This window comes from Artemia sp. Qi Xiang Cuo, chromosome 6 (genome assembly GCF_049724085.1).
Source record: "Artemia sp. Qi Xiang Cuo chromosome 6, ASM4972408v1, whole genome shotgun sequence".
Classification (NCBI taxonomy): Eukaryota; Metazoa; Arthropoda; class Branchiopoda; order Anostraca; family Artemiidae; genus Artemia; species Artemia sp. Qi Xiang Cuo.
In genome coordinates this window covers 2,261,338-2,282,812 of record NC_142799.1, presented here as the reverse complement: position 1 = coordinate 2,282,812, position 21,475 = coordinate 2,261,338, and the positions used below count along the sequence as shown (strand labels likewise).

General features: G+C 34.4%; 2 protein-coding genes across 3 annotated transcripts in view; both read left to right on the top strand.

The window, feature by feature from the left end:
- The window catches only part of LOC148950788 (uncharacterized), an 86,615-nt gene extending 80,611 nt beyond the window's left edge, over nucleotides 1-6,004 (top strand). Inside the window, exons 11-12 of the mRNA XM_089090458.1 lie at nucleotides 1,534-1,674; nucleotides 5,867-6,004. Of these exons, the coding sequence (XP_088946584.1) occupies nucleotides 1,534-1,674; nucleotides 5,867-5,928 (203 nt within the window). The 3' untranslated portion in view covers nucleotides 5,929-6,004. The remainder of the gene's footprint in view (nucleotides 1-1,533; nucleotides 1,675-5,866) is intronic.
- Nucleotides 6,005-12,772: 6,768 nt separating this feature from the next.
- Nucleotides 12,773-21,475, top strand: part of Uggt (UDP-glucose-glycoprotein glucosyltransferase) — a 34,129-nt gene continuing 25,426 nt past the window's right edge. Inside the window, exon 1 of one of the 2 annotated variants that reach the window (XM_089090456.1) lies at nucleotides 12,773-12,906. The gene's annotated coding sequence lies outside the window, so the exon portion shown is untranslated. Of the gene's footprint in view, nucleotides 12,924-21,475 lie in introns of both variants that reach the window. The other variant, XM_089090457.1, reaches the window with a different exon arrangement.

Here is a 21,475-nt window from a genome sequence, read left to right as displayed (position 1 = left end):
CAGGATTTTGAACATATTTTGAACATATATTTACCAAAACGAATATCCTCATTTAGCTCGTTTTGCTTTAGTTTTTTGCAGTACTGTAAATTGTAAAATTTTCAGTTCAACATTTTCGAAAGCTTTTATTTTTGCAGAAATAAAACTTAAGTAGAAAGGGTAGCAGATTCCAGTTTTTATATTTAGCATAATTTCTGGGGATTTTATGTTTTATCGTCCTCCTTTAATTTTAAAAAAGAAGCTTGACTTCTATATTAAACTTTATTCCATTTAAAAGATTTGTTTATAACGAATAAGTTATAAACTACACAATAATTTGTTTAAAAATCCAACTCGTCACCGGTGCGAATCTGTACAGGGAAACAGATGGGTTCGTAAGGCTTTTTGATACTCTACAGCAAATGACTGTCTCAAAATATATGTCAATAGCAGAATTTCGCAAACAATTGATAAAGAGGAATGACATGAAAAAAAATGACTCAAACAATTACTTGACAGACCTCTTGGCTAACAATAAGCCCGCTTTGTCGGGTTTTGGCTGCCTTTCTTCCTTTTTACGGTTAGAAGCTTGAGCCTTCCGTCACTGCAGATAGCTTTCCTTAGGGTTGGTCAGGACTCTCCTTCGTCCCTTGCACTCGGGCCTTCGCTTTACTCTGTGGGACTCGAGTTTTCAGCCCTTGCAAATACCCCTCTCTTCGATTGGGTAACGGTCGGACCTTGGGTCCTTTATGAATGAGACCACGCAGATATCTGGCATTCGGTCATCTTGTCGTATCGATTAAACCTCCCTTAGCTTTTTTAAACTTAATAGGAATTTTTCTTGGAATCTCATAACTCTTTGTTAGGGGTGCATTGACCCTCCCCGTCCAAATTAATCTGATGTATCTCGTACAAGAATAGTCTGGCGTAGGAAATTCAGGTTTTAAGCTTCAACCCCCCCCCCCTCCTCCGATCAAAAACCTACCTTACAGAATCTAGTCATTCTCAGTCTCTCTCTCTCTCGCTCTCTCTCTCTCTCTCTCTCTCTCTCTCTCTCTCTCTCTCTCTCTCTCTCTCTCTCTCTCTCTCTCTCTCTCTCTCTCTCTCTCTCTCTCTCTCTCTCTCTCTCTCTCTCTCTCTCTCTCTCTCTCTCTCTCTCTCTCTCTCTCTCTCTCTCTCTCTCTCTCTCTCTCTCTCTCTCTCTCTCTCTCTCTCTCTCTCTCTCTCTCTCTCTCTCTCTCTCTCTCTCCTTCTCTTTCTCTCCTTCTCTCTCTCTCCTTCTCTCTCTCTCCTTCTCTCTCTCTCCTTCTCTCTCTCTCCTTCTCTCTCTCTTTCTCTCTCTCTCTCTCTCTCTCTCTCTCTCTCTCTCTCTCTCTCTCTCTCTTATATCTATTATCTCTCTTTCTCTCTCTTTCTCTCTCTCTCTCTCTCTCTCTCTCTCTCTCTCTCTCTCTCTCTCTCTCTCTCTCTCTCTCTCTCTGCCTCTCTTTCCCTCTCTCTCTCATTTATTATCTTTTTATGAAATTTTTATTGTCCCTTGACTTTCGTCAATACGAATAGAATTGACAACGGTATCTTCTGGAGCTTGTCCAAAGCATCACAGCTTTGAGAGATGTCCACAGTCACTTCGGTTATGTCAGTCAAGGCCATTGAGACTGTGTCCCTGGTGCAGAGTTACGTTTAGAGCTGATGCAGGTACATATTTTCTTAATGTCCGTTCTCTTTTTTTAAACGCTATTGATCTTGCTAATATAAATAATACGAAATTTTTTAAGAACCTTAAGCTCCCATAAGTAGTTTTTTACTGTTTACACATTTTTATGAGTTTTGTGCTTTCACAGTAATTCATTCTGCATTACATGAATTTTTTCATTGTCGGTATATTTGATAGGACTTGTAATTCGAATTAGACGGCACTGGAAAAATAGCTGCTGCAGTGGTTTTTCCAACTGCAGAGAAATAAGACGTTAGCTGACGTTTGGCCGTTCATTTAAAGACGTAGGTAAAAGTGATCTGGGAGGGCCAGGTTTAATAACTAAATAAGTTTCTAGATGTCTTCAGAACATCTTTTCCAAAATCAGAAAACTTCCTAAAATAAGAATCAGACTTACCACTGGAATAACTGATTTAAATACGTTCCTGTAACTCATACATTCATCAAGGTGACGGACTAAAGAAGAAGCTTAAAAAACAAAACAAAAAAAAGAATCTTCCAACATTAAAAACATAATTGTTACTTTTGTACATAAACTTTAACTAAAAAGCTATTGTAACTTTTCAAGTTGCATTGAAGGAAATGTAACCATAATTCAGTTGAAATTTAATTTAGGTTAAGTCATAGAATCAAAATATGAATATTAACTAATCAAGACTTTATACAATTTAATTTTTTTTGAATGGTTAGGGTTCGACCAGAAAGGAAACTTGCGATGGTAGATAAGAGAAACTGCGAGACTTCCAGGGCACGGGCTTCGTTGATTACAGTCTCTAGATCAAGCAGATCGGAAGCTTTCACGGAATCAGAAATGATTATTTCAGCAAGGGCCTCGGGGTTTTCTAGGTGCTCTAGTAGATCATTAAGTAATCTGACCAGATAGTGTGTTGTGCTGTGTCCTCGACGAAAACCGAACTGCACAGGCTCGTTTTTGTGTTCTACTTCAGCTTGCAGCGACTGTAAAATAAAATCTTTGAAGGCTTTTGAAATTATGGGTGCCATCTTTCGAAGGATTGTTTGGTTGATCAATCTAGTTGACTTTTGTTTAAGTGGTTTCAAGATCCGGACATTTTCTATCCTTGAGCTTGTCCTGGTCCGTCTTTAAAGAAAATTTCATCAAAACCCTTGACTACTAAACGAGAAGCCATTTTGCCAAAAAGTGACGTCAAAAGGGGTGGGGGAAAGGGGTAAGGGTATTTGCCCCCTCTCTGCAAGATTCCCTCTGTAAATTTCGAAAAAAAATGCCTCCTTTTTACAAAATACACGAAATTAATGATGAATTTTCTGAAAAGAGTAAATAAAATATAGCATACAACCTAAATGGACATTTCGGCCATATGTTTCATTGACGTCCTCAGTAGAAAACAAAAGTAGAATAAAGATAAAATTCAATGTTGGATAAAAACGAGAAAATTAAATATATAACCATATATAAAACAGTCCTAACATCATTGCTCCACTCAAGTTCAGCTAGGACTGACACACAAGGTAATTCATCCTAATAAAATTATTTTAAGAACAAGTTTTTCAAGCGATTCTTTATTTTTTGGTAACCAGTCTTGTTGGGGTTTTAGATGCAGATTTTGTGTAACCGGTTACCGGTTTTTCCTATATTATTTTAGGTCATTTTTAATTAAATTTGTGAATTAAAACAATATGTAAAATAGTCTTAACATTCGCTTAGGTTGTATATTATATTTTATTAATTTTTCAAAATCTAGGGAGAGGTCACAGAATCTAGGGGAAGGGACAGACGCCCCCTGCCCCCCCCCCATAATTGATGTCACTGCCAAACCAGCCCTTCAGTAAGGAGTTGTGTCTACTGATCCTTGTCCCGAATAGTTACCTGGGCAGAAAGAACTCAGTGTAAAGAATGAATTAGCTATTTATGGGAATTATTTCTCAAAGGGGTCCAAAATCGAAAAAAAATAGGTAAAATACTGCAGCCCATTAAACGAAAAGTATAGGAAATTATGAGTAAAAACTTGAAGTTTTATAGACATAAACCCCCCCCCCCTGAGTATATTCCTGTCTGTAACACATGGTAAACTCATTTTATATTGAGTATTACTGTCTCCCTCCTTTGGAACCATTAGACTTTTCTATGAATTCATTTTTGACGGAAATCGGGTATGAAAGAAAAATTCTTTTAGAGTACATTCTAATGCTACCTTTTTTATATTATTCTATTACGCCAATGATTAATTCCCGATATTGTATCTAACACATTCTTAAACTATATTAAAATAACACTCCAATCTTATTTGTTAATATTAATAATTCCAATATTTTTAATGTATCTTTGGAACACGTATAAACGGCTTTCATGCCATCTATTTTATCTCATAATGTAAGAGAATAGATGGTAGTAAGGTATTTGAGATTTTGGATACGGTATTCTAGTTTATTCGACCATATTCATGTTTATTTCTTTCTTTCTTTTTTGTTTTTCTTTCTTTCTTTTTTTCTTTCTTTCTTTAATGCGAAACCGAGTATGATCTTCTTCAATATCAGAGCTACATCCTAATATGAATAGCATGCTGTATATCATAATATATTTCTTTTCTGTTTTTACTTATTCAGTATTTTAGCCAAAACTTTTTTACTTTTTTACGCAAAGAAAAGAAGTAGATAAGTAACTAATTTATTTCAAAAAATAATAGTTTATGCTTCATTGTAATGCTTTAATAGAAGAAAATCTTATCACACATCCGTGGTTTTACGCAAGAAACAACGGATTCACGTTCTTTTTTACGATTTCCGTTTCTTCAGTAACTTTTGTGGTTGGTTTTGACGATATTTCAAAAATCAGTGAAGTTAATTAACTTTAACTTAAATCGCAGCTTCAAGCTAGAAAAGAAGTTGAAAGATGCATGATAAAAATAAACATGGGAAGTTTATTGATACAGTCATAAAACATCCAGTAATTTATTTACAAAATCAAAAGCAACAAGAAAACTAATAGATAGTTGTGAAAACTGGGAGAAATAATCTGTAGCAGTAGTTTTGGAAGGAAAATAAGAGGTTGTAGAACAGCTACCTTGTATGGAATAAGAATTACCTTAAAACCACTCTTTTTAAATTCACTTATCAGAAGATTAGATTCTTTATAGTAACTCGTGTCCCTCTCAGTCTAAATCCCTAGTTAAGTTAAGTAGGTCTGAGGTAAATACTCATTTAAGGAATTTGGATCTTTGGCTCTAGGCTGAAAGTGCTTCAAAAATATTTTTATGTGAACTTGAAAATTTTTTTGGCGGAATCTAGTGATTTTTTGCTTGAAGTCAAATTGAACAATTATTGTAAAAAAAAAAAAATGCGGATGTGTGAGCACGGGATGGTTTGTAATTTAATTTTATGATGTTCCATGCACCTTTTTTTTCGTTTATGAATTCTTAGAACACTAGAGCATAAACTGCATTAAAGCCATCCATTTTGTCCCAAATTTTGAAAAAAATAATCCTGATACAGGGTTCTAGAGATATGGAACTAGTGACCGCGAAATAATTTGCCTCTACAAGTACTAATACCAGTTGTCCGAACTATCGATCGCTTGCAACTGCCATGTAATTTCCTTTGTTTGCGCTTCTCCGTCCAATCTACCTTTTGGTGCTTTCACGATACTCCGTTGAACCTTTTACGTCAGCATAACTTGAGACTTTACGTTGTTCTGTGTAATTTTACGGAGCAAATTTTTTTTGTTGGTGCCAAATAGACTTGAGCCCTTCCTAGAATTCTACGTTACGAAGATTATCTTACGTTATGGAAAAGTCATCATGAAACTTAGACTAGCAACAAAATTAAATCTTGAGCAATTAATAAATATGGAAATTAAATTAATAAGCTTTTTTAGAAAGCCTTTCATGCTTGACCAGAGCTTAAATTTTCAGCTCTATTCTCCGTTTAAAATTTTTGAATAATGTGCCTATGATGATCTTGGTGATTTTAGACGATGATTATGATAGTTTTATGGATTTCTACGTTACGCTAGTGTGAAAGGACTTGTTTAAGGGTGAAAGGTTGTGCTTAACGTAACGTAACTTGACCACTTAGCGCACAAAATAACGAAGGTAGTGTGAAAGCCACTTAAAGCTGTCACTAATTGCTGCCTCCTACAAAAATGGGATGTTTTTTCATGTTTATGCTAATAACATACTGAATGCTTCATTTTTTCAGTTTTTGGCATGCCATCGGAATGTACCTATTGCTTGGCTCCTCTTGTGTCTTCGAACGACTAGAAGTTTCTTCTTTTTTGTATTTTATTTTGCTAACTTTTATAGATGTTTTTATGACAGTTGAATATCTGAGCCACTACTTGTTATACGTTTTACTGAAAGGAACATCGGACATTGTCAGAAGTTTAGAGCTATATTAGACGCTCTAGACTAGCGTATCAGGTCATATTAGCGTATCATGATAGATTAATGTGTCAAACTTAGGCATACGTACCTATCCTTCTCTTGGTCTTAAAATTTGTGCATAAGTTATTGAGTTTTATTGAATTATGCACTGTTATCGAGTTTTGTCGTTATCGAGTTTCGAGTTATAGTTATCGAGTTAAGTTATTGTTTTTTTTTCTTTTTAATTATACACCATGATTTCGGTTGTTATGCTTCGGAAAAAAATTTATAAAAATAGAAATCTGTTATCGATTTTCATTGTTATCTACTTTATCCAGTTTCTAATTTTAGTTATTGAGTTAAGTTATCGGGATTTATTGAGTTATGCACCATCTTTTGGCTCTTATACTTCGGAAGAAAAATTTAGAAAGATAGAAAACTGTTATCGATTTTCATTGTTATCGACTTACCGAGTTTCTAATTTTAGTTATTGAGTTAAGTTATCGAGGTTTATTGAGTTATGCACCATCTTTTGGCTCTTATACTTCGGAAGAAAAATTTAGAAAGATAGAAAACTGTTATTATTGACGTCAGTTGCAAACAGCTTACCCATGTGATAAAATATATTTAAATCGGGGTGCTACCATTTTGGCGAACCTTCACAAGCACGAAACGTCATAACATCGAACCGTCAGAACCTCAAACCTTCATAACATCTAAAAAAATTATAAGTTTATATAATAGTAATAAGTATATAATTGTTTAGAAACAAATTCCGGCTATATATTTTCACATACGGGGAGTGGGGGTAAAGCATAGCATATATTAAATACGCTACCTAACCTAACCTAGGTACCTTTTCTCCTCTAAACCCCAAAAAACTAAAGTTTTAAAATTTTCGATGTTATGACGGTTCGAGGTTCTGACGGATTTTTTTGTCGATGTTATGACGGATTTTGTATTGCTTCTGACGTTCGTGTTCCTGACGGTTCGATGTTATGACGCCTTCTCTTTACAATCAAGAACATATTTGAAGAACTAAACCTATCTTTTTTTTAAGAATTGATAATTCAGACCAATATTAGAACAGATCAGAAGCCAGATTAAATAAGCTTAGTTTGCTCTTTTCTAACTGTCTAATTTAGTGACAAAGCATGTGATTGATTCTTAAATGTGCCAATTCACAAGGATTTTTCCTTCACATCAATTATGAAAAACTTTCCAAAAATGAAGTCTTCCAAAAAAATCAAAGAGTCATATTAAAACTTAAGACGGGTATAAATAAAGTCCTATAATAATTCCAACCTAAAACGACCAAAATTACTTTCAAAGAATAACTGAAAGCCTAAATGAACAGAAATTAAAATTGATAATCATACCAAACATAAGGATAACAGATACTGATGTAGGTGAATAGATAAATCCTAAAACGAGTAAATTAAAATGAATACTCAAGTCATGCTTAAAACAAACAAAAATTACTTGTTCTATGGACTTTGTTCATTTGGCTTCGGAATGGTTAATTTCTATATATTACTAACCTTAAGTGAAAACGAGGAATTTGAACGAGTTATTTTTGTCAAAAGAGGAGTATTATACACCTTAAATTGAAGAGCTTAGCTTTTAAATCACTACCAATAATAAGTTGGTTTGTTTAGGCTCTCCTTTTGATATATCAAAAACGACAAATGAACTTTTTCAACGCTGGACGACGTGTGGTTGGATAGAACCTTTTTGTCAACAAATCTAATCAGAAGCGTTACACAGAAACATTAATTTATATTTTTTTTTTTTTTTGTTTCGTGATAATAGGCTATTGAAGAATTAATATATAAAATATCTTTGTTTATTTATTTGTTCCATCAGATTTGTTCTTCTTCCAAAAGCACCGTTGCAATTGGCCATATTTCATCTCAGTGCTGCTGTGTAGACTAGCCACTATCACTTTCTCTGTTTTCCGCCAAAATGTTTTTGAAGTGATAGTCAGAAAGAACTAGGGGATAATGAGAGTGAAAACTATGCTTTAGTACACCTTATGGTGGAACCTGGAGCGCGTCTAGACAATAGTCCAACCACAGTGGGAAGACGTCTGGACAGCAGTGTATATGAGGAATGACTCGTGTCTCTCCTGAATACCATGGGTGACTCTGGCGGGTGAAGGAACTACTGTTGGATGATCCCCTCTTTTTATTACCATCATCAAGGTTGACATAACTTTTATGGTTCATTAATTTAACGAATAAAAAATATAGGAAACATTCATCCCGTCTTTAAAGAATTTTTTTTATTGGTCGTATAGCCGAAAATTCCTTTCCAAATTATTAGTTGTTACTAACATCAAATGATGGTGAAAGAATAGAGGACAAAAGGGAATATTTTGAAAATTCTTACTGGTAGGTAATATTGTAGCATCTGAAATAAAACTTCGTACTCGTGTTGCAAAATTCTTCAGCAACCCTTATTTCAGCTGGAATAAAAGTTTATACAAAGGATAAACCTTCAGAACTGCTTTCCCATTTTTTAAATGTTTTAGACAAAACATTTATTTACAGATGTTCAATTGAGCTAGATTTTGTGAGCATAGTTCCTTGTTTGTTTGTTGTTTTTTTTCTGCAGAACTTTCTACGCTTATTGGTAACATGTCTATAGGTATTACTTTCGCCACAGTAATGGACCTGAATGTTTTTTTTCATAAGGATAGCACAAAATTAGCTTAGGTAATATAACCAGATGACCGTCTATACATGTTCATAGCTGGCTAATGTACTCGAAAAGTTGAATATATGTTACCGTGAATGTCCGAAATCTGGTTAAGGTCGACATTCATCGATGACTGTCCGAAGTTCCTTTTTCTCTGCTTGGATTGAACTATGAGACCACATTTCTGAGACCACACTGGCTAATCATGATAAAACATAAGATTGCGATGAAAGGAAGAAAACGAGGACAATTAACAGACAGTGAAAAAGTTAAGCCAGTTTTTCACTGGCTCTTAATTGTCCTCGTTTTCTTCCTTTCTTCGCAATCTTATGTTTTGTCTTTGAGGATAACCCCCCCCCCCCCATATAGCCCTCAGGTCAAGGGTTGTAAGTTACGACCTGGGGGCATATAAGGTTTTTATAGAAATGGTGGTCGTATAAACTTCACAGAGGGCTGATTGGATTGTTAATCAGAAGTTACAGTGCTCTTTTTAAGAGTCAAAGTGATCAGAAGGCAAATAGCCCCCCCCCACCACACACACACGTCGTATTTTCCAGAAACGCATCTGATGGAAATTTTAAGATGGACATTTGTTGTAGTAGAAACCTCGAAACGGGCTCAATCGGTTGGTAATTGAAATGGCTAGTGCCTTCTTTCATAGTGAAAAGTGGTTGGAGGGCAACCATCCCCCCACGCCCATTATTTCCCCAAACACTTCCAGTCAAAATTTCGAGATAGTTATTTTTTTGACGTAGTTTAAAAGTATAGAAATTATGTCTTTGAGGATAAGAACTCCCTCACAGTCCTCAGGGCAAGGGTTGTAAAGTATGCACCGAGGGCATTTAAGGTTTTTATGGAAACGGTGGTCGTATAAACTTCGGAGGGGGCTCATTCGATTGGAAATCGGAAGTTGAAGGGGCATTTTAAGGGTCAAATTATTATCGGAGGGCAGCTATTCCCTCTCACGTCATATTTTCCCCCAGTGCATCCAATAGATATTTTAAGATAGCCATTTTTTCCAACAAATCAAAAGACCTCATAACACAGTACTTGGGTTTGACAGCTCTCCCCACAGTATGGGAATACGGGTTTTAGGTCTTACACTGGGGGGATCCGAGGTTTTTATGAAGAGGGGGTCTTGTGAACTTTAGAAGAGGCTCATTTGATTGGAAATACATACTTCTAGTCCCATTTTAATAGTCAAGCGTGATGGAGAGAAATTTGCCTCCCTCTCCCTGATATCCTCTTTTCCCCAAACACATTCGATCGAAATTGTGAGACAACCATTTTTTAGCTAATAGTCCAAAGAGAATATAGCAATGTCTTCAGTAATCAAATATAAGAAATATTTAGGCGGACGTTGAACTAAATAAAAAAAAAAACTATTAGCATGTGAAATATCAAAAAGGTGAGAAAGCAATATCTCAAGAACAATTTATATTATTAAGTTAGATCTTTAAGAGCAAGTTGTGGGGGATTTTGAACTAGCCAGAAGGCACTATGTGTATACTACAACTACAGTTACTGTAACTAATGACGCTTAGAGTATTAAGATAAAACTTCTAGGAAGTGTTTAGGGGGCATGGGCGCCCAAAAGGGGGGCAGAGGGGGCTCCAGCCCCTCCCTTGGATGAATGGTGCTACCTTATATTTATGTTTTTGTTTTGAGATTTCTATTATACAGCATTGGAAGTGCCGATTAGACCAGCTCAGCCCCCCCCCCCTAAAATTCAGCTTATGGCAGGCCAATGTAGGGGGCGTTCCAATTAAACGAAAAAACTGTAGACATGCAGGTTTTTCAAAAAGAAATATAAGCAATATCATAAGCAGCACCACTCTATAATAGCTATAAATATCATTGAAGCATTTAAAGAAGCAGATTTGATTCAAAATTAAAAGTTCTAGGGTCCTTTCTAAGAGTAAAAAGAAATTGGAGGGCAATCAGCTCGTCTCTCAAGTCGATTTATTTCCCAAACACATCTAGTCAATATTTTGTAGACAACTATTTTGTTCAGCATAGTAGAACGGTCCAGAAACTATGTATTCAGGGATATTGGGCATTTCAAACCCCTACTGACAAACTATGGATTCTTGTAAAAAAGATGGAAAGATATAAAATATTATTTTTTTCATGGAAACGACTTTGTCAATAAAGAACCAACAGAAATTCATCTAAAAAAACTTTTTCCGCAAAATGAGCTTTTCAAAGAAAAGTAAAGAGCTCCATTAAGCCAAAAATGGACAGAAATGAAGTCAAGTAATCATCCAACCGTAAAACTACCACAAATCACTATCAATAAATAAATGAAACTCAAAATGGACAGAAATTAGAATAAATAGCAGAGTCAAACTCGAAACTAACATTAGAAGGGCTGATAACCTCCATGCCTTCTCAAGACCAGAACATAATTTGCACTTTACTAGAATCAAAATATGTTTAAATTTTTTCTCTTCTTTATACTTAAATAAGTAAAAAACTTTTTTGGTCAGTTTTTTCTTTCCCATTTTTTATTTTAAGGAATAATTATCAGTAAGGAATAAATTAGACTGACAATCTACGGTCATTTTTTTTTTTTTTTTTTTTCAGTAAATCCTAAGTTATGTTCTGGTCTTGAGAAGGCATGGAGGTTGTCAGCCCTAGTAATGTTAATTTTTGATCGTTTTGAGTTTCACTCGGCTATTTATTATAATTTCTGTTCGTTTGTTTCATTTAATTGTTGATAGTGATTTGGTAGTTTTACGCTTGGAAGATTATTTGACTTTATTTTTGCCCATTTTAGCTTAATAGAGCTCTTTACTTTTCTTTGAAAACTTATTCTTTGAGAACTTATTTCTTTGAAAACTTATTCAATATCTGGCAGCCCATGGCTGTCAGAAATTGATTGTGATAAGATTGCTTGGCAAAATTGTAGAGACAGTAAAAGAAATGGAGGCTAGATTCCATAAATTTTACGGTAAAATTCTTTAACTGTGTACATACTAAATTTGAAATATCTTTTTAGGGTTTCCAGTTAAAATCTTATGTTTTCCTCCACCACTAGTGCCCCCCCCCCCAGAAAAGGATACGCACCTAATAAAAGCTATTATATTTTATACTAGTGTCACTTAACAAAACCTACAACTTTTAATGTCCTGTAATCTCCGACAAGATCATCTGATGAGAAAAGAAGCCATTGCTTCTGTTACGTTTAGATATTTAGCATAATCAGAATTTAAATTACATAGTTAACGTACTCCGCCTGTAATGCAAATAATCAAAAAAACTTGCAGTAAGACAAGAATTAACTATCCTTTGAAATCACATCCGTACAGCTAGTGGGAAATATTTTAGCTAGTGATATTTAAAGACAAATTGAAATTGCTATCTTAAAGCTTGAAACCTCTCCAGTAAAGTTCTCTTATACACTGAATCTGATGGTGTGATTTGTGTTAAGATTATATGACTGTTAGGTGGCATTTTCCCCTTTTTTTGGAAATAAGTAATTTTTTCAGGCTTTTAACCTTTGATGGGTAAAACTGAACTTACTAAAACTGATATATTTAAAATCATCATAAAAATCCAATTCTTTTAATGTATCTAATTGTATTAAAATTCTGGTTTTTAGAGTTTTAGTTACTATTGAGCCGGGTTGCTCCTTACTTACAGTTCGTTACCACGAACTGTTTGAAAGTCGCTTTCTATTGAAATTTCACAGCTAGAACTTTTTGCCTTTAAGACACGTTTTATCATCAAGCTGGTACTACCCAATGGACGTCTTCAATGCTTTATGATTTTAGATAAATTGAAGGCTTTCTAACAGGCAGCAGTTGTTAGTTTCGGTAACCGCTTTGCGACATATCTATGTAGCTTTCTCCGATTATCTATAACAGGGCAAAGAGTATTGGAAACTATACTTCCCATACTCTTTGTAACAGAGCATAGACAAGATTTTTAGTTTGCCATCTATTAAATACCTTATTTAGCTGAATTGGTGCACATACATAAATACTGAGGTAAACATAGAAACTTATGGAATAACTATTAATAAAATATTTAGTTTTAGATCACAGTCTGTTTATTACAATTGTTATTTCTTCGAGCTGAGAATCTTGCTGAGCTATGAAATCCGAATTGAGATTTGAGGCCTATTTCAAAATTGAAAATTAACTTGAAGTTGCTAAGAATTAAGCCAACTTGGTAATGCTTGGTATAGTGTGAGGAAAGATTAAATCTTTGATTTCTTAGGGGAAGGGGGCAATCCAGCCATGGGCACCCATAAGAGGGGTTGCGCTAGCCCCCCCTGACTGAAGGAGAACCCTACTGCCTTAGGCCTGTATTTTTGTTATGAGATTTCTATTATACAGCATTGGAAGTGCTGGTTAGACCAGAAAAACCACCCCTAAAATTCAGCCTGTGGGTACCCATGAATCTAGGTCCAAAACACTATTGAATAACCTTTTTGGAAGGTTAGAGCCTAGTCTAGTGTTGTTATTCTGATAAATTTTGGTAGTCTTAATTAATTTGCTAGCTAAAAGATGAATATGCAGCTCAATGTACCTTATTGTAAAATTTTAGATTAGGTATTTCTCAACAGAAAACATCTTGATGAAATAAAAGTAGTAGGCCTACCACTAGATACCTTAGGCTACCTTAATCCATTTGAGTAGCTTTAAGGTCCTCCAGACATGTAGTGCTCTTGAGTTGATGACTCTAGTCAAACCTCCATGGTTTCTTCTCCCACTCCTTGTCAAGTTAAAGGACTGTTTGAAAGACTGGATGAAAGAAGTGCTGACAGTAGGCTAATTTGGAGTGCTGACCCCCCAATTATGTGGAAAAAACTATAATTTACTAAGTAGCTTTAAAACTGTTGCTTGTTCTAAGTGTCAAGTTTGCTCCTTACTTTGAGAAGATGATTTTTATTAAAACTAGTTGGCCTTATAATTTAGCTAAGATGAAAGTGAAAATGTCATTTGATGCCTTTTTCATGCTCTTTCATAATTCAGTAACTGCTTCTGGGGCTAATTGCATCTTGAGCCCTTAAAGGGACATGAAAGGTATTTCATTTTTAGAACCACACAAAAAAGTTATCAACACTAGTTAAGTTATTGAAAAGTGATTAAAAACATATTGTTAGTTTATAAATAGGTTGTTTAAGAGTAATATATTCCAAAAATACTTATTTATAACAATTCAAATCTTATTTGTTAGGCAAATCAAATATAAACTGTTTCCTACTGTTTCAAGTTTTTCATATGCTGTCAACAAAAATAACTTTGAATTTTGTGATTCAAAACTTTACTGTCAACAATTCATGGTATATATTTCCACATTTGGGATTGGGTAGGGTAAATTTGCAGTGGACCATATAATTAGCTAGGATGAAAGTGAAGACATCATTTGATGCTTTTTTCATGCTTTTGTTATTCATATAAAATACCTTTGGGGCGCCTTTAAGCACTCAAGATGCAATTAGCCCCAGAAGCAATTATTGAATTATGAAAGCTTATAAAAAAGGCATCAAATGACATTTTCACTTTCATCTTAGCTAAATTATAAGGTGCATTAGAAATTTACCAATAGGGGTCCATTACACTTCATAGTATGTTGCAAAGTAATATTTTTCCTAAAATAGTGCCTTTGAAACTTCATCATCAAGTAAAACTGTGAGCCTAGTTAATGTCAAAATTATAGAAAATGTTTAATGATTCCTGTTTTGCCATATTTGCTCATTTAAATTTTTTTCCTGATATTTAAGTTGCTTTTATTTCCTAAAATATATCAGTTCAAGATTAGATTCTCTGGTTTTAAAACTTTTAAAAATGGAAATGAATACACTCTCCACATTTGGAAATAGGAAAGAAAGGGAATTATTGAAGAATAAGAAGGTTGACATAATTAAAAAGGCATACAGTGAATATAATTTCTTGAATAAAAAAGAAATCATTGAAAAGGAAAAAAAGACTTAGTGCTTTTTATAGTGATATTTGTACTATAGCTAGATAGGTCAAATTGGCTGTAGTTTGGTCATGGAATTTGGTAGTGAGGGATTTGCTTCAGGAATCATTTAATTGTACTATTTTTTATTCCCAGTTTATAACTGAAACTCCAAATATCTTATTTGTCATTTGTATGCCTAATAAGTGCTGATAACATCCTATTTCTTATGTTTTGGATTCACATACTAAGCCCATAAATGTATAACTGCCTCTATGTATAATACCATGGTTGCTTCCTGCTATTTTTGCTTTTTTAATTATTTCTTTTAACCAGCTTCAAAAAAAGAATTGACATAAATATGCTAAGAATTATGACTGAAATTAGTCACATTTCACACAACACCTGCACTACTTGTGGGACATTTATATCTGCATCAGCATGCTGTGTGAACTGTCTGCTGAGAATAGAATACCAAGAATATAAACAAAATATGTATATTTTTCTCACAATTTAGAAGTTTTGACTGCACATATAAGTGGTACCAACCCATTCTCATTTTCAAGCCATTTTTATTGTGATCAGTTTTGTCATGCTGCACTAAGAGACCAAGCTTTGCTTGTGAATATAATTATAGACATAAAAACGATATTCAGTGTAACCTCCCTCAAGAGATGTATACCCCCCACACCCTGATTTACATTAGAAAAACTTATGTGCAATTTTTATAGAATTTGTCTTAATTTATGAATTAAGCTCAGAAAAAAAGGGCTGATATCAATGTTGTTTATTAATATAAATTGGGGAACCCACAAAGATCAATTTAATAAAAAATCACAAATAATATTTTAATAAAACATGTCTACTAAAAATTAAGTACAACAAATTAAATATTACAGAGGCAAAATCCATTCAAAGTTACAAGCAAATGATTAGCATGATACCCAGGGCTGTTAGAATATTCCTTGGTTCAATTATGAGATTAAGCATCCTGTGTTAGGAGTGGGGGTTGGGGAAAGTGAAGGGGGATATGTACAGCAGTATTAGTAGTCAATCTGGCTGAAAAAAAGCCAAGTGTATACAACATTCACCCTCACCCACCTGAAAGGTTGTTTATGCTATACTACTGTCATCTGCAGTAGCTCATTGCTGACAATTTTAGTCATTGCCAAGCACCAGTAGTTATATACATGACTGTTTAATGTGTTTATTGTTTATAATGTATTTTGTAATGTTGTTAAATTCACCAAGTAATGTGTTTGTTGAACAGTTACTTTTCTTCACTACCACTTGAATAGCACCTGCTCTTGCCCAATAAAAATGCTGTTGCTACACCCCTGGTAATTACAATAGAACAAAAAGTGTGCATTAACTGCTATTTAAAATTTTTTATGAGTATGAACAACAATGGGTGGAAACATTATAATCTGATTAATAGACACATAATGTATATTATAAACTAAGAACTCCATTGCTTTAGGGTTCTCTTTGAGTTTTGTATATATTCTTGAGAGCCATTTAAGGATTGGGTTATGTGAGATCTATGAGATTCTTTTTTTGAAAGATCTGTTAACTGACATTGGTATTAATCTTCTGAACCAAGTAATGTCACATTATATACTACATCTTCTCCTATATTACTTAGGGTGATCTTTCTTGTGTCTTAGCCTGTTTGATCGAGCCTTCAGATTTTTCTCCTGTGCTTTATGACTAATGACAGCTTCCTCCTCCCCTTTTTGTAAAAAAAAAAAATTCCATTTTTTTTCTTCTGTCTTATCTTTTTGGTGGTTGGGTATTAACATTGCCATACTACTTTTTTAGATTCTTCCCATTCACTGCTGGTTTCCAACTCCAGGTTGAAGAGTAGGACTGATTACTTAAATATTGCTGTTAAATATTTTTTTGTGGTGGTTCAATTTTATGTATTTCTGGGTTTTTCTCACTTTTGACAAAGAATTATTTTCTATTTTTAGTATTTTTGTTTCTGTAAATTTTTGCTTTTTCTTCTGCCTTGGTACTGTAAAATAAAAGTCTTACCAAAATTTAAAAAATAAATTATGTCTTTTGAAAAGTTGCAGTAGCAAGGAAAAGGCTTTAAGATATTAGCATAGAATTAGTCAATTGCCATCTTTCCATGATCTTGAATCTGTGTTTTTTTGTTGATTTTTTTTCTCTCTGTTCTTTATTCAACTGCTTACATTATTGTAATAGTGGGTTAGAGATTGATTATAAAATGTAAAAGCATAAATTGCATAAACTATAAAATCTAATGGTACTACTACTACTTTAGTTTATTAGGATGTTTTCTTCTACAGATCCGCTAGTCTTAAGATGTCACTCATAGTTGGGATTTCTAATTTCCCCATTTCAAAAACCCCAAGATGTTTCCCTGAAATTAACCAGTGTCACTTGGAATATGTAGGCTATTGATTTTGAAAACAATTATAATGAATTTATATCTTGGATCTTATTACTAGTTGTACTTATATTAGTACTGTTCATGGTAGAAATTGCAGCATTCCATTTATAAAACTGATGTGGAAATTGTAAGCTGTTTGCCAAGTGTGTAGGTTGTATGACATATTTGGTTTTAGGATGCCTGGATGATAATTTTAGCCCATATTTTCAATTAGTAAGTTCAGGAACTATTCAGATTAGTCAATCTGCAGCAAAGATTTTCAGCAATGCGATTCCAACCATATTGAATAGCTGTGATGTCATGATGCAAGAAAAGAAATTTCATGGCATTGTTAAGGGGGTGCCTGCTAATGATGAGGCAATAATTTTTAAGGAATGTGAAGGTGTCATTGACACTGAATGTTTGGGAAAATTCCTGACTGTGAAAGTTACCTTTGCTGATGCTGTAGCCCAGAGTAATAGCCTACAATCGGGCTCAAGGTGGGTTATGAATCATTCTGGGTCTCTCAATTCCTGCGCCCGCCCCATTGCTGTCATAATTGTCAATCTCCCAACCGCATGAAAACTAAATGCAATAAGCCAACAAAATGCAGTTGCTGTGGCAGCTCTCATGTACCATCCTGTGATTCCCCCTGTGTTTTTGATCCAAAATGCGCTAATTGTGAGGATAATGATGCATTATACAGCCTAAAATGTTGTATTCTGTGTGATGTCCTGAGTAAATGTGTGATTTGGAAATGACTGTCGAATTGTCCATCTCAATCTGCTCTTTTAATATCAATGGCATGGAAGATAAAGATGGCTCATTAAATCAAAAAATGAATTATTTTGACATTTTGTTCTTGCAAGAACATTTACTTCCCGCTGTCTCCATTAACTCTCTACAAAGAAGTAGCCACTATATTGTCTTTACCACCAGTGCCCAAAAAACAAAAGGCCAACCTTCTGGGGGCCTTGCATGTATTATCAAACGATTAGCTACTCCTTTGTCACCTATCTTATTTCATTCCTCTGATATTATTATGGCAATATGACTTGGTCACCTTGTATTTATAAATGTATATCTTCCCTGTGATCAGAAACGTCTAGCTTCACTTACTAAGTTTTCTAATGCCTGCTCATCCCTTAAAACTCTGTTATGCAATATTGAAAAGCATGTTTATTGTTGGCTAATGATAGGTGACTTCAATTGTGATGTTCATAGCTCCTCTAATCTTACCAACTTAGTTTTAGATTTGTTGCCTGTTGGTTACCTCATAGTACCCAAAGCTCTTAATTACAGTTATATTCATAATAGTGGTACTGTGACCAATATTGATCATTGTATTTGCTCTGCCAATGTTCCCTGCTCTGTTGTTAATGTTGACAAAGACGAACATGATTTTGACCACCTTCCCCTTTCCCTTACTGTTACATTAACTGCTGATCCATCTTATCATCCCTGTGCTGCTAATAAAAAATGGTGTATGAAACGAGAGTGGAGCAAAGCCAATCTGCCTTTATATATTTCTACCCTAACAGCTCTGTTGTCCTATGTCAAGATCCCTTTTAATCTACTGTGCACGAGTCTTTTTTTCGCCACAAGCCAGAGTGTAACTGAACGTTTATTACCTTCACTTAGTTAAGTGCATGAAACAAGCTGAGAATGTGGCTGTTCCCCTTGTCCAGGTTAAACTCAAAACTCGATGTCCAATTTGGAAAGAAGACCTGGGTCTTAGAGCCATCAAAAATTGTGCTAAACTCTGGCTTTGCATCTGGATTGCGTGTGGGTGGCCCTTGCAAGGCCAAGTGTTTGATATAAAGAGTAAGAAAAAAGCGGAGTATAAATGGTATCTTTGTTTGGTTCGATATAATGGTGCTGAGTTTCCTACAAGTGCAGTACAATGGAAAGAAGTCATTAATATGTGTAAATTTGATTCATTAGGGACCAGTGATGTTATCCCAGATTCGTCTTGGCTTAGGTATTATAAAAATATTTTTTGTAAGATTGAGTATTGAAACTCAGAGAGGAAAGACAATAACAAAATGAAAAATCAAATCAAAAAAGGGTGAAAAAACGAAGATTTTGTCAGCCAGTGGTGAACCATGAAGACAAAGAAACAAGCAAATATTTCAACAAGGACCTCAGCCAAGTCGTTTTCAGTGCTAAACAAAAAAAAGAAAGAAAAGAAAAAAGAAACCAATAAAAATCGAACCTTTCGAAGTTTACTTCACAATGACAGAACATAAACTAAATAAAAACCAGGTTGGAATCAATGAAAAAGAAATTTACCAAGATGATTGAACAATAATCCTTTGTTTTGCTATAGCTTTAGCTGTTCTACAAATTCGGTCTTCATTTGATGTGCAAATAGGTTCACTCGAGTTACACCGGGTGAAAATATTGATCGAGTCCTTCAAAATTAAATTGTTATAAATTGGGCATAATGAAATATCCCCACTGTCTCTATATATTGCTAAATTTCGTCTTATGTATTTTTTTTTATCTTAATTACCTCTTTAAAAGATTGTGGTAGGCCATTTACAATAGATATTAAGGTTGCCTTGTCAAAGATTGAGTATAGTGTTCATTATCATTTTCAGTGCTTAGTTTCTAAATTTGTGCCACCTAAAGTTTTGCAACGTCATGTTATTTCCGTCTCAACTAAAAGTATTGTTAATTGTATGCTTAAACATAAGTCTAAATCGAGTGATTTTGATGTGATTAGCGCTCACCATTTACGTTGTGATTGTCTGGTACTAGTCGCTCAGCTCCAGTTACTTTTTCAGTTCTGTTTATGTTTGTCAATGGTGCCTGATTCCTTCCTTTGCGGAACGGTAACTTCGATTCTTAGACGCGGAAGAGACCCTTTTGATTGCAGTTCGTATAGACCCATCATTGTTTCTTGCAATATTAGTAAGGTTTTTGAATATGTTCTGCTTCCATATATTATTGAACGAACTGCAAAAGACTCAAACCAATTTGGATTTCAACCTCGTATTGCGTGTCAACATGCACATAAGGTTTTAGCTTCAACTCTTTATGATGCCCAGTCTAAAGGTTATGAATTACATATTTGCGCTTTGGATTTATCTAAAGCCTTCAATAGTATTTGCCATGCACAAATGTGGAACTCTTTGTCACAGTTTGGAGTGAACCCTTCTGTCATACATGTACTTAAATTTTTGGTATAGTTATTCGTTTCTTTGTTTAAAATTTGGTACAGGGTACTGCGGTAATATACCAGTTCAATCTGGAGTACGACAGGGTGGGGTGCTATCACCTTATCTATTTAATGCTTGCATTCAAAATGTATTATTAGGAATGTGTCAAAATGTGTCTTATATTGCATTTGCAGACAACCTGCTAGTTTTAAGCTGAACCAAGTCTATTTTGGCATTATTAGTGCAACGTATTCCTATAATGTTTCGGGATGTTGGTCTATTTTTGAATGTTGATAAATGCGAATATTTAGTTTTCAATCCCAAATCATCAGGTCATAATTTGTCCTGTGGATCCTAAGTAATTCACAATGTTATGAGTTTACAGTGGTTAGGAATTAGTATTTGTTCTACACTCACTTTTTTGCAACTTAAAGTTCTGAGAGATGTTAAAGAAAAGTTGAAGACTAGATATGCGAAAATTGTACCTAACTGTGGAAAATATTCACGCCGAGCTTTAGCTAAAATTTATTCCACACATTTTGCCCATTCTGTCTTGTTTTTAAGTGGAATGTATTCGTTATTGAATAAGAATGATTTGCGTCAGATCCGTATTGCTTATTTTAGATATTGCAAATTTTTATTGTACTTTCCCACTTCATATCGTAATACATGTATTATTGAGAAGTATGGTACTACCGACATTATCCAATCGTTTGAATTGCTTAGTATTAGTTTAACTAGACATGCCTTTGTGTCCCTTGGCATAAACCATAATATTATCCGTGTGTTTTTGTCAGTGATTAAGGTTTAAGTTATCTTTGTCTCTGTGTATTTGATTTTTTTCCCCTTTTTAGTGTACTTTACTCTGCTTGTTTTGTATAAAAGTGGGTTATAAATAAATTATTATTATTATTATTATATGATAAGGCATAAGGAAAAAATATATGATAATACATGGCAGGAATCTAACAGATCTTGTGTACTTGTTTATTTGACCAGCCTAACAACAACAATTTCCAGTAGGCTTTTTATGTAATTTGCAATTGTTTGAACATTTGTTGCAATGAAGTGAAAGGACCAATGTTGAATGAACTGTATAATACTACTACTATTTCTAACAACTCACCACAGAACCAAGCCGCCGAAGGCCAGCAAAGCTACGCACAATCTTCCTCCATCCCAATCTATTCAATTCTCCCTTTTTAAACCCTCCCAAGAAGTTCCCTTTTCCTTTAAATCTTTCTTTACAACGTCCTCCCACCACAAACGA